The 13,925-nt window shown below is 41.5% G+C and overlaps 1 protein-coding gene across 1 annotated transcript; it reads left to right on the forward strand.

Moving 5' to 3' along the window:
* Positions 1 to 3,433: 3,433 nt before the first annotated feature.
* Positions 3,434 to 13,366, forward strand: MSRB2 (methionine sulfoxide reductase B2). The gene is made up of 5 exons (XM_067292515.1): positions 3,434 to 3,539; positions 5,427 to 5,539; positions 6,533 to 6,609; positions 10,497 to 10,644; positions 12,267 to 13,366. The coding sequence occupies exons 1-5, from the start codon at positions 3,440 to 3,442 to the stop codon at positions 12,372 to 12,374; spliced, it is 546 nt and encodes a 181-aa protein (XP_067148616.1). The 5' UTR covers positions 3,434 to 3,439; the 3' UTR covers positions 12,375 to 13,366.
* The last annotated feature ends 559 nt before the right edge of the window (positions 13,367 to 13,925 follow it).

The raw sequence follows: 13,925 nt of genomic DNA on the forward strand, positions 1-13,925 counted from the left end.
AAATTAAGTAACAGTCTAATTGGCTTTTATAACAGTCTATGGGGAGAAATGCAGGCCGGTTCTCTGCCTAGCTACGAAGCTTGGTATGTGCTGTAACCATGGGAGGCAATATTACAGGTATGACAGGACAATGATTTTGTTTTTCAGCATTAAAGATCTGAAAAATGAAATACCTCCAACTGGGGGGTTTTGTTTTCTGCTTGAGGAAGACTTGTCATGCTGGTTCAGAGGACTACAGGTCAGCCCTTCGCTGGAAAGAATCTGCCTGATGAACAAATGGAGGATCTCATCTGCCACTGCCTCCACTTACCTGCACTCTGGGCACTTAAAAATGTACTAGCGAGCCAAAGAGGTGTGCAATGGTGTCATTTGGCCAGGATAGCATTCTGCAGCAATTTTGCTATGAAGTGAATAACTCCACGCCATGCAGCGTAATAGAGCGTTGAGCGTAGGCCCTCAGATGCGGGTCATGGATGTTGGCATGAACCAGATTTGTGTGTGGTACCAGTGTGTTCATTTTAATCAAGGAGCGGCCTGCAGCAAACTGGACAACAGAGCGATGAAGTCAGGGCTGAGGCACCCAGCGCTTTCTCCTCTTCCTTCCCTGCTCTGCACGGCCAGCGTGCCTGGACTCCTCCTCCAGAGCACGAGGAAGATGGCAAAGCAATTGATCTTTGTTGTTTAATTTCCTACTGCCGAGAAATTGCTGCATTCTGGAATAGTACCAATGACAGAAAGCTGCAAGAAAGATACTGACAGTTCATTTTTTATTGAATTGTGTCTTTAAAAAAACAGCAGTTAAATCAATGTCAGTTACATTAAAACATACAAATTTCAGGACTAATCACTTTGTCTTACCCTCCTTCATTTCCAGCATACTTAAGGGAGAACTCCATTGATTACCTGATCTACCTCAGGGACAAATGCTGCCTGAGAACAAGGCCAGCGACAGCATGGAAATGCCTCACTGCTGTGGTTGAACTGCAGCTACTGGCAGTGAGCTCCATCTCCTGCCAAAGCTTTTCAGCTCTAAGCCATTTGCCAGAACTGGAGGAGTGTCAAACTGGATATCTCACCTCCAAAGACCAGCTAACATGTCCAATTCCCTCCCAAACTATGGCTAAATTATTGTTACATGATGTCACTTTAGCAGTAAACTAGAAGGATATTGGAAAGATCTTTCTTCAATCTACATTTCCTCAAATGGCTGAACATGGAAAAGTTTTGTCCTTCTGCCCAGAACATAAATGCTGCCTCTGACAGCACTGCGAGCCCTGGCCTGAGCCCTCTCCTTACTGTCCAGCAGTGCTGCCTTCCTGCCAATATGAAACAGCCGTCCTAAAGACTCCTGGGCATCACGTCTCCAGGATTTTTATTGCGGTACTCTGGCTTCACTCCACCATGTCTTATTACATAGAACAAAGCCATTAATCAACTGTGTGCCCCCCTCTCTCCTGCTGCCACAGACAGCGAATGTGATCGTGTATGAGCCCTACTGCTATCTGTCTTTCTGTGCATGGCTTCATGAATCTGAGCAGAGGATTCGATTACAGCTGTGGCACTGATAATATGATGTGCTGGATGTCCTCAGCTGCCATTGAACTTACCATCTTACGCAATGCCTGGTTCAATGATAAGGGTTTGTATGAACAGGACTGAACACGCAGCAATGTCTTCTAGCCTTGATTTAAAATTTACACTAGAAGGACTAGTCTAAAAAGAATGTTATCTTTTATTAAACACTATCATTAGCTTTTTTATCTGACGCAAAACAGTTCCAATCCAATCAAAATAGTTGTTTTCATATCATTCAGTAACAATTAACTAATTCCAAATCAGAAACAGAGTAATCGGAAACAAAGACAACAGTATTAAGGTTTAAACTGGCAAAACAACTTGGATTTAGTTTTACATTTTAAGAACATGATGCCAAGCTGAAATACAGGTACTGTTAGAGATGTATTTATAGGCAAAGACAAATCACTTGTGATTGGAAATCACAGTGTAAACAAGTAGCCAATTAGCTGTTTAGGTAGCACATCACCTTTGCAAATGCTCTGTCAATACCACTGAGAGCAATGCCATCATATGTGCATTTAGGAAAGCAAGAACACAAGTGTTTTTGCATGCTAATACTGTACTTATTTTTCTTAAAAACAGTCTATAATGGCTGCAAGTAAATGACTTGACAGGATTTTTTTCCTTGAACAGATTAGCGTATGCATTATGGCTTATGGCTGCAGCAATAATGCAATTTTAAGCTGATTTGTCTCTCAGTAAGAAGTGATTGAAATCTGTCAGGCTTGTCTTTTTATGACCCCCTCTGTGCACTGCTAATTTTAGTGCTATCTTTAACAGAACACAGAGCAGAGTTTTATGTTTTCATATTCAAATGACAGAAGAGTCAAGTGACTTGTCAAGCTGTAATGGCTTTCTTTCCTGGTTTCTGTTACTAGTGCAAACTTGAGAATTCCTCCACCTTCATCACCATATAATTGGACACTTTACACATTACTTTTATACAGTAAAGTACAACTATTTAGCTACACACTGCTTTTATACAGTCAAGTATGACTATTTAGGTCTGTTAAATTTTTTTTAATTGAGCAACAACTAACTAGGAATAGAATACTGCCGTGGTACAGCTAAAATAGGTTTGTCCTTTTGATGATAGTGTTTCCCAGATAAAGACCTGGGAAGGGAAGAGTTATGTGACATGAGAAACAAGTGTGAATAGCGAAAGCGATGAGCCTGAAATAGAATCAAAAGCAGAAGAGCAGCTGCTGGGCATTAGGGACCAAAGGATCTGGCACCTGAAACGCAGTGAACGCCCAAACCCAGAGTCACTCTAGTGATGCAGTGTAAATCAATGGAAAGCTCTGCAGGACTTCAAATGAGACCAGGATTGAACCAAAAGACCATGAATGACACATTAAAATAAGACTGTATGATTTGTATTGCATCACACTGTGCTTAGAGCAGCCCTGCACTTCCACAATCTTCCTCTTGAATAAATTATCATGCTTTGAGGCAAACGGATGGAATTCTGACTCCCCAAATTTATTGCAGACCTGCATTTCATGAGTCGAACCATGAGTTACTGGAATAAAGCAGCCATACGCTGATTACAAGCACCCAGGTCGGACCTGCAGCACAGGCCCAGCGCCAGCGTGGCCCGGGCGCACGGTACAGGCAGGCGCCTGGAGCCGACGTCGGAGGCCAACAGCGCGCTCGCGGGCCCGGGCGAACCCCGCGCAGCCGGCCAGGCCCGCGGGGGCGTTCACACGGCACGGCCGCTGCTCCCCGCGCCTGTGCGCGGCAGCGCGGCACCCCCGGCCCCGGCCCCAGCCCAGGCGAGGTGGGGGCCAGACCGCGGCGGCGGGCCGGGGCCGGGGCCGCCCCCGCCGGAGGGGCGGAGCCGCCGGCGCGGCGCTGCGAGATGGCGGCGCGCGGGCTGCGCGCGCTGCTGGTGGGGCGCCTCCGCCGCCCGCCTCTGCCGCCGCCCAGCCGGGGCCGTGGCGGCGGTGGCGGCGGCTCAGGTAGCCAGCGGCTGCGGCGGCGGCGGGGTGCCGCCGGCGCGGGCCCCTGCGGGCGGGGAGGGAGGCAGCGGGCCGGGCCGCGCCGGCGCCGGGCGCGGGCTCGGACTCAGAGGTGGCGCGGGGCCGCGGCTGGGCCCTGGGGGACCCCCGGGGGGTCGGACGCTCGCCTACACGGCGGGTTGCGGGTCGGTGCCCGCCCGGCAGGAGGAGCAGTGCTGACAACGCACGTGTAACGGTGTCTCATCCTATGAAACCGCCTTTTCCACGGCTTCTTTTCACCTTAATTTGCCTGAGTTAGGGGAGCCCCTTAGGACTGGTCGCAGCGGTGCTGCGGGGTGGCTCGGCGGGAGCTGCTGGAGGGACACGTGCAGCGTGGGGACACCTGCCAGCAAAAGGGCTTCTCAGGGCGGGGTGAAGGCTGCCCTAATTTCTGCCCTCATGGTGCCAGGTTATTTTAAAAGTTTGTATTCATCTATGACAAAACAGAATGGATTATGTACCCAGCTAATAATTTAATATCTGTGAACACAGTTTGCTCCCTCTGCTGAGCTTCACGTTAGCCCACTTGCTCCCTGCTGCTGCATGCAGCAGCCCTGGTCCTTCAGGGGTTTGCGACTTGTGTCTCTTGTTTCTCTCTGCCCTGATGGTAGTGAATGACTGTGCTCACGTGTGTTTTGCCATTCATCTCCCACATTACCGGTGTTCTCTTAGCTGGGGCAAAGTGGGGCAGGTGCCTCAAAGGATGGGATTTTTGACTGGCCCGAACGGATCAGAAAATACGAGGTGGTGGAGGTAAACTGGAACGGCAGAGCCTGGTGCTGTCTGTCGAGCACAGGCACTGTTGTCCTTCTCAGCGGTAGTAACTACTTGCCAGGCCGTTTGTTCCTTTCTGTCCTGTTCTCTGTTCAGTGCTCAGGGCAGTAAGGCCCTGGTACGTGACACGAGCTCCAAGGTGATACCTATTTTAAATTTACCTATTTTACAATACCTATTTTAAAATTAATTAGATCATATATTTCTCCAAATAGAAGATGCACTTCAGGGCTCCTCCTGGGACAAGAAAGCATATTGGAGGAGCAGAGAAAGCATGGCAAAGAGAAAGAAAGGCAAGGGTAGTCCCAGCATGTGAGATGACAGGGATTAGGGAGGACTGGGGTAGAGGAAGTGAGAAGGGTTGAAGGTATCTAGCACTGGATGGGAAGGGCGAAGGGAAGCAGTGTACCAAGCAGAATGGAGAAAGGGGGTAGGAGCCAAGCTGCAACAGGAGAGGTGACCAGAGGTGGTACCTCCATATGTCATCAAAGCCAGGCCACAGTCTGCCACAGTGTCCCACTTGGTGTACCCCAGGTGTTTTCAAGCAAGTTAGAAAGGGCAGGAAGCATTACTTCTGGGTGGTAGTGTGTGGAAAAATTGGTCTCTAGGGAATTCAGGAGATAGGTGTATCTATTTAACTGGTAGAGATGACATGGTTTTCAAAATGTTTTTTTTTTCCCAGCATCATCTCTGCTTTGTAAGAGACAAGTCCAGTCAGATGTTCATCATTCAGGAGCTGATTTTGTTTCAAGGATTAGCTTGTGTTGATGGAGATGAGTGTGGAAGTTGTTTCCCATCTCAAACTTTTGGATGCATTCTGCTAAGAAGGAATGAAACTACTTGTTCCATTCTGCTTGTTGTTTTTCAACTATCTTAGCCAATCCCATATGATCATAAATCACTTTCACAGCGTATACAGACTCAGTAGGCATTCCTGGAGGTTTGCACTGCGATGTGTGACTTATGTTGTTCTATTCTGTCCCCCCGCTTAACTGTGGATATAAGAGAGGATCTCTTAGAGAATCTAAGTTAAAACAGTGTTAAAAATAATACACATTGTATTTTTATATCCAGTCAAAGATGCAGGCTCTCTGACTAAACAAGCTGAAAGAACTGTTGCTACAGACTGGAAAAAAAAATTGACTCCAGAGCAATTCTGTGTTACAAGACAAAAAGGAACTGAACCGGTAAGCAAAAGAGCTAATGCTTTCCAAGGTTAAGCCAACCTTGTTCTCTGCTGGCATAAAATTTTCTTTGGGGGAGTTGTCATCACTCAGTTGCTTCACAAGTTTTCCCCTACCTTCCTGTGGATGAAAGCTAGGCTCAATGTATTGAACTGTCTGGAATTTGTTCTGACCCAGACTGGCTTGCAGATGAAAAAACATTCTTCATTCTTTTCACTTTTCTCTGGGATTACTTTATTGCCAGAAAAAAAGTTCAAAACCTAAGCAAGTCAACTCTGACTTCTCTGTAGCAATAATGGAGGCCTTTCCAATGGGAAGGAAGAGGACTGTATCTTTCCTGTAGTCTCTTTTTTCTGTTTTTAACCTTATGTAGATTATCCATATAATATTCAGGAGCCTGATTATCCCACATGTGCCAGCCCCCACACTCACCTTGTCCCTGTGCTTTCTTTCCTTCTCTAATTGAGGCCATGTAACCTTGTGGGTAGAGTGCTGGAGTTCCTTAACCAGGAATCAGGGGATCTGTGCAGCTGAATATGTGCCATGGGATTCAACCATGTGAGCTGTGCCCAAATCTTTATCTGTAAAATAAGGATCTTAATTCCAGACTATCTAGGGAAGAGAAAAGTTCCTTTGCAGAGCACTTTGAAGTTGTGGAACTCCATATAAGAGACTTGATCTTTGGGATCCTGCACGTTGCACAAGTTCTTGAGTGGTCATGACTCTAGCCCTAGTACCTGAGTGATTTATGCATCTGACTAGTCTTGAAGTTTCTGAGGGCAGGAGGTAGTCTTCACTATTAATCCAAAGGCATCCTCCCCTTCATTTCTTTAGGCTGCTAATGTTTGTTCTTCAAAGCCCCCCTGTGAAGCCTTCTTTTTATGTTTTTTCTCCTGTTTTGAATCTGATTCCTACATGTTTGTTCCAGATGGTGAGCTTTTAAAGACCTACATTATTAACTTCCCTTTTCTCTTCCTTTTTTTTTTTTTTTTAAAGCCTTTCAGTGGAATCTATCTGAATAACACAGAACCAGGAATATACTACTGCGTGTGCTGCAATGCCCCACTGTTCAGGTAACATCCTTTAGATTTCACAGCATCCTTAAAATGCCATAACTGTGGCAGGAGGTGCTATGTTCTTTCATTAGAAGAACAGAAAGCTTAGTTAGGTCACAAAAACAGTCTTTTGATGCTAGAGTGCTATGTGCTATGTATGAGTTTTACAAGATACTTGTGGCGGTACAGGTACATGGTAGCCTTTTTCTTGAGCAGAAAAGGGTCTCCAGTGGCCTGGTGATAGTTATACTAGGGATTCTGCATTTTTTCTCCTGCTACATGCAGTCTCCTTTTTGGCTGATAATAAGTCTCTGTTTAGGAGGTCCCTAAGCCACAGACTGCCACAAAATATGTGTGTTTATGGGTGAGTATCACTGTGTGTTTGCTCTGTTCTTCTACTCTTCCATAGTCATCTGCTGTTGTTCAGGATACTGGGCTAGAGAGAGCTCTGGTCTGCCTTAGTATAGCTGCTATTATGTTCTTATTTGCTGGGTCCTCTGTTGATTTGGAGCCAAGACCTCCTCTTCACCCCCACCCCTTTCTTGTGCCCTAAATTAAATTCCACTCTTTTTGCCTCTTCAGTTATATCTACTTTTAAAAACCTGGCTGTGAAAGACTGCTATTAACCTCTGTGCTCTTTACAATACTATATATTTTGCAACTTCATTAAAGTCTAAGTAAAAGGAAATAGAGTGCCTCAAAGTAGGATATGCAGATGGTGTTCTGCTCTCTGTAACTGAACCAGAAAAGACAGTTCCTCACATTTTTGATCTAGAAAATAGCCTTTATATATTTCCAACTGAGAGCTCAATGGAATATGGCTAATATGCCCGTTTCTGTGAGTACTTTAAAGGATGTATCATGGATCAGAACTTCGAATAGGAAGCTGAAGAACAATATACCTGAAGAGTAAGAGGTGGGGAAAATGTAGTGTCTGTATTAAAAAAACAGAAACTAAGCAATTAAATGATAAAATTGGAGCCTGATAATTGTTAATAGACAGTTTTCCTTTGCTCAAGTGTGGAGAACCATGATACACAAGCAGATATTTGCTTAAAGATAGGTATTTCTGTAGAGGTTTACTAATAAACAATTTTAAATAAAATAATTTCAGAAAGTAGTGTGGCATTGCAGAATACTCTGAAGATAAATACAAAACCTAAAAAAACCTATTGGAAATTCAGATAAATTAGAGAAATTTTAAATTACCAAGCTGTGGAAGAACTGATATTCCCTTAATTTAGGCAATCTTTATATTGGACAATAGCTATAGTTAGGCCAACATGAAGAGAATGAGTACTGAACTGAAGATAATTGCTTTAGCTACTAAACTAATGACAAAATAGCAATATAATCAAACAGTCATGCTGCATTTTGCAATATCCTGCTGTAGGAGAATATAGGTACTTTTGTTTGAAGCATAAAATAATATTAAACCACAAAGATTGATACAGGGGAAAAATAAGATTATATTAAAAAAATCTGTTAAGAAAATTGAAAATTGTTAAATGTTCAAAAATGGGCTGAAAATATTTTTTCCATGAATGCATTATGTTATGATGGACACTAACAATCAGAAAAAATGGCATTTGATAAGAGATTGATTCATCGTGTTTATTTGCTACTGCATTAAAAATGTCCTTTCTTTTTCAAATGCATTAGAACATTAGCCACAGGTAAACACGAAGCATTTCCTCCTTTCTCTGTAAGTATACATGTGTGTTTATATATATATATATACACCGTAATTTATTATGGTATATTAATTTGAAAGGTATAGAAATACATGGAACAAAAAGCTAACCTTTATAGATAGCAAATTGTGTGCTTTAATGAAATCTCAAACCTTCAGCAAACCATAAACCTACAGCTGAGATTCATACAGCAAAAAGCACTTTTTAGAATTATCTGGATTCCATCCAGGACGACTGAAATAGGGATCAAAGTAAATGAAATGTGCAGGAGGAATGGTGTGTTGAAGGCTAATCTAATGCATATGTTTAGGGAAGGTCCATTTATCCATAAATTAAGCGGTGAAATACTTCAAAGGACAAATACGATCTTGAACAGCAATATTTTGGGGTACTAAAATGTTTCTATTAGGGAATCTAAGTGATATTCTTGTTAGTAAAACAGCACAGAAATAATTTTTGTTGAGAGCTAGTTTTACAGCTCAAAAGATTGATCCTTTAGCAGCAGAAAACACCTCCAATAAGCTTAAGCATTGTGAGCTGCATGTAAGGGACAGAGTCAGTCAGGGACAGATGCAAAACCCACACGGTGTTACAGCAGAAAGACTTTTCTTGACTTCACTGGATTTCAGAGAGGATCTTTATGTGGCTTCTCTGTATATGCATGAACAGAAGGATCCCTGGGTCAGTAAATGAAGAATTCTAATTGAAATATTTTTAAAATAAAAAATAACAAATATATGTTAGGGAAGTTCAGAAGTGGTGTGTGAATATTTATGTTCACCCAGGTTATTCCTTGGGAATCTGTGCCCAGTAGACACAGTAGCATGGATGGCGGAGAGCCCTCTTTGCCTGGATAGAAACAGGACTTGATCCCTAAATGTCATCTTATGCATATGGAGAATCTGCAAACTGCAGTTGCTTTGCTGCAGCCTGCCTCTATACTGTATCTTATTTCTCCCAAGTTTTATGTGCAGGATAGAGGTAGGAGAGCATTTCTAATGTGTCTTGATGGATTAGGCAATAGCCCATCCAAAAATTATCCCTTGGATGTTCTTTTGTTTGCAGCTCCTCTTTTATTTCCATAGTTAGATTGCTCATAGAAAGCCATATACAGTTAATTATAAAATGCATGCTGAATCTGTAATACTGATCTGGTTTAGAGTATTACAATTTTTTAAGTTTTTTGACCAGCTCATTTATCTTGTCTTTCTAAAAGGTATTGTAAGTAAGATTTTCAGTTTTCTTCTTTTTTCATTGTATTAATATCCCACCAAAATATACATGGTTCTCTTCAGTAAATGTTTTGCTTTAAGTTATATATTGAATCATGTAATAGTCCCTTTTATAACGAAAAAGTTATCAGTGGTGTTAATGTCTCCAGCTACCACTAGGTGCCAGTAAGAGCATTGATTTTGTAATCTGAGTGCCGTAGGCTAAGACATGAGAAATCTGAGAGGAGGGCCTTTTACATTTCTGTATGGTACAGCCTGGAAATATTTTCTGATCATAATTTACAATACACTCTAAGTTTTAATATGCAACTAAACTGGATTGGTAAGTCTGTATATTTACTGGAGGTACCCACAAGTCAACAGTCTGTAGTATCTTTATCTAGTGGCTGTGGTTGTCTCTTGGGAAAAGTAGATCTCTGTGCTCTCAGAATTCTTCATTGGTTGATTGAAGTTTTGAGCAAAGCTCTATTTGATTTACCAGACTATTTTGATGACTGTGTCACTTTGCAATCTGCAAGCAGAAGCCATCATCATACATGAACCAGGCTCAGTGGGCCAACCTAACGGTTCTCCATACTCATTCTGGTTCTGTGTTATGTTTTGTTTCTTCCTGTAAACTCTGTTCTCTGAGGTTCTGCTGCATTGTGCCAAGCTTTGAACTGCAACTTTAGAAATGTAACTCAGCTACCAATGTGCTCAGATACTGGAAAGACCTTTTTTCATGCTTTAGAAAATGCTAAACTGTCAGTGAAATAGAAGTGATAAGGCAAAAGCTCCTATTGTGGGCTGATCAAGAATTCCATTTGGAAAACATGTTCCAGCACAGTTTGATGCCAGTGAGAAATTTTCTACTGTGCTAAATATTACTAAAAGTTGTACAAGATAGGGATGAAGAAAGAAGCCAATGTTGTTGATAAAGGCGGAAGTTTTTATAACATCTTTGGTCTTAATTAACAAGAATATCTGTTTTCCCTTATAGTTCAGAAAAGAAGTACAATTCTGGGACTGGATGGCCTTCATTTTCTGAGGCTTACGATACTTGTGGCAGAGATGAAAGTAATACCAATATCATGAAACGACCAGATAACTCATTGGGATCAACAAGGACTGAAGTCATCTGCAAAAAGGTATGTTTATTTTGGAGATGGTGCCCAAGATCACCAAGGATCCAATCCAAATCTTAACAAATATATTTTATTTGTATCCATGAATGAATTCACCCAAATGTAGTAGTGAGAATTATTAGATCATTGCAAATATTCTGTTTCACTTCTTGGGATCAAATATATGAGTAAAGTTCTAAGTTTCAAATGTAGACAGTTGGTTTTGGATCAAGACAGTGATGTGACTGAGGAGAGCATCCTTGTTTAAGTACAGCCAGGGGTTGGAATTTGGACAGAAAATTTATTCAGAGGACCTCAAGTGAATTGCAGTATGTGACAACAAACAATAGGAAGGAACTCCCAGATTCAGTCCACCCATCTCCTCCATCACAGGATCAGTGCTTTCTGATATCACAGAATCACAGAATCACAGAATATCGTCCTACTAAATGTTTGCTTTTCTTAAAATACCAGTGATAGAGGCTCCACAACCTCACTAGATAATCAATGCTAATGCTCATGTATTCCTACTGTTAGAAAGATTAGATATTAAGGAAAAGAACCTAAGTTTTGATTTCTTCTTGTCTGTTTGTTTGGAGGTTCATGTTTACCCACTGACCAAAAGTGATTGCTTAAGAATTTATTTCTAGTCTTGCCTCTCCCAAAGAGTCACCTACCCATGCAATTCAACACTGGATTCATCACCCAAGTTTCTTTATTCAGGATAGCACATATCCTGATGCTATATACAAGTGACCAGATTGAGTATAGTTGTCACTAAATGTCACAAACTGTATCCCAGTTGTGGGTCTCCTTCACAAACATGCAATGTTTCTTACACTGTATTATGTATTCTCCTGTGTGTTGTCATCTCCAGTATGTATCTGCCATCTACCTTCTAATATGTTAACCTCTTTATTTTATGCTAACTGCATGATCTAGCTCCAGTCAGTAATATCCCATGTTTAGTTCATGCGCTGTCTTTAAATGCCACTTCTGAACATTCCTGGTCTATACACCTCCTGTGTACAGTGCCACTGATATTTGTGTAGGTCTCCATTATCCATACTGTCCACTGTCTATCAGCCATACTGTCAACCTCCTTCAGATGTTCAGATACAAATATTACCTAAATATTTACGTTTTTAGGCCTTCACAGCATTGCTTTGGTTAACAGTATACAGATCTCTGAACTGATCACAAACTAACCCATCTCTTAATGGGTTTATGTTTCAAGTCCTTTTCAGTCATTTTTTAAAGCATTACTCAAATGTCCATCTTGCAGAGAAGCATCTTTAGACACCCTTTATATCTGCTCAGCTGTCATTCTTAAAAGATTGGCCTGTTATTAAGATCTGTGAACTGACCAGAGCTTCCCTGTGAGGGAACAAGAGTTTCCCTGTGAGTTTTATTCTGGTCCCAAAGTTTGTCCTCTGAAAGAAGAAAGTCCTTTCAGGGAATGTTTGATAACTCATGAGGAAAGATGAGAGAGATTGCTTTCTCTTTCTCTTTCCCTTTCCCTTTCAGTGGTCAGCCTTAACTTAACAGTGGAACAGCACTGCAGAAAATGCAATGCTGTTGTTTTCAGGCTGGAGAGAGATGTGTGTCTGAAAAGCTAATGCTGAAGACAGTTCTTTCTGTTGCAGTGTGATGCACATCTAGGCCACGTGTTTGATGATGGTCCTGCACCTTCTGGACAGAGATTCTGTATCAACAGTGTTTCATTAAACTTCAAACCAGGCTCCAGTCGGTAAGAAATGGATCTTTGCAGCTTACAGAACTTCCTTTCGCTGTTCATACAGCCAGCTTGTGAAAAACAATCATATTTTTAAATAGAACTCAGATTTGAGTTCCTTATGCTGTTGCAGTTTTTCTTTCCAGCTATTATCAGTGTTGATAAAATATGTATTTTTGTGATACATGTTTGGCAGTCTGCCTTTTCATGGTTAGTGCAATGTAAGTGTTGATGTTTACTGTGTTTTTAATTAAAAAAAATCTGTGTGATAATCCATAGATAGATTCATAACTATCATCATTAACTGTATTGAGAATGTTGAAATGAAATGCTTTCCTGAAGCTGACTTTGCCTATGCTGAACTTAAAATGTTAAAAGACATTTAGTTGTGACACCCAGGAATACAGTTATACACTGTGGATTGTGCCAGAGGTTTTACTTCCATATATTGAGTTCATCATATCCTTTTAAAGAGAAGCAAAAATAACATGAATTTCCAAATAAGGTTTAAGAGGTTGTTTTTTTTTTCTCTCTGATGTGAGAGACATTTAGCCACATCAGTGACTTTTCTGTGAACCCATAAAAGCAAATTCTGAAGTAGGGCCTAATTAAAACTATTCCAGGAAACGGAACCAGTGGAGACATGGAGTCTTTCTTCTTTTAAATCAATGACTTTGATTCCATGTCCAAAAGCAGACCTGAAACAGGGTTTGCTCCAGGAACTTTCTGTCAGAGAAATATTATTATAACAATGTAATGATCTGTGTAATATCTCCAGACTTCTGTTATCACTTGTGTACTTCAGAATCTGGAAAAAAAAAATGAATGTGAAGTTTTCTGTATTTGGGGGTAAAAACAACATATAAAAATGTTCAATAAAATGATCCTTTTGCTGAAAACATGCCTGGTCTGTTCTTCCTTGTACAAGTTGTAAATACTTTTGTACTGTTCCAAGCATTGTCACCCTGGTTTGCTGTAACAGGAAAATAAATCATATGTGTGTTAAATTGAGCTTTCCTGCTTTCGGATTTTTTTTCACAGAAAATAATCTTTGAGACACAACATCAGCTTCACTAAACGGGCTGGGTTTAAATGCTTCCCTGCTGAGAGTTACTAGGCAACATCTCATTTGGTTTCACCTGTAACAGGCTGTTTCCATTTTCCCTGTTCTGGTTGCCTAAGTAATAAAAAGGGTGTTTTCATTTACTTGGCCTTCTGTGGCCTAGGTTAGTCTTAAAACTGTTTAATGTCTTTATAAAGTAGACCTTTAGTGCAGTGGGCTTTTGCTTTTAATCTTTGTGTCTTGGAGCTCGGCAGCGTTTCACTCTCCTGTACTTTCAAATGGAGAACTGTGCTATTTCCTAACTTCATAGAAACATCATACAAACATAGTGATGGTCACAGCCAACCTAAAACAGCATGGCACGAAAGCCATCAGAGGTGTGAAGCAGCATGAATAAACAGTTGCTGCTACTGGTCTTACGTGGTGACAGTTATGTTGTGTTACTAGATGCATCTGCTAATGGAAATAGTGTGCTGCTTGCTGTGTCCATGCTGCGTCATGCATGTC

Source organism: Apteryx mantelli, chromosome 2, assembly GCF_036417845.1.
Source record: "Apteryx mantelli isolate bAptMan1 chromosome 2, bAptMan1.hap1, whole genome shotgun sequence".
NCBI classification, from domain to species: Eukaryota; Metazoa; Chordata; class Aves; order Apterygiformes; family Apterygidae; genus Apteryx; species Apteryx mantelli.

What these genes read in the sequence shown, in the direction of transcription:
- MSRB2 (XM_067292515.1), top strand. Translation starts at nt 3,440, where the DNA reads ATGGCGGCGCGCGGGCTGCGCGCGCTGCTGGTGGGGCGCCTCCGCCGC. An exon ending in TGCAATGCCCCACTGTTCAG is followed by an intron (nt 6,610 to 10,496) that starts GTAACATCCTTT and finishes TTTCCCTTATAG; the next exon opens with TTCAGAAAAGAAGTACAATT. An exon ending in CTGAAGTCATCTGCAAAAAG is followed by an intron (nt 10,645 to 12,266) that starts GTATGTTTATTT and finishes TTTCTGTTGCAG; the next exon opens with TGTGATGCACATCTAGGCCA.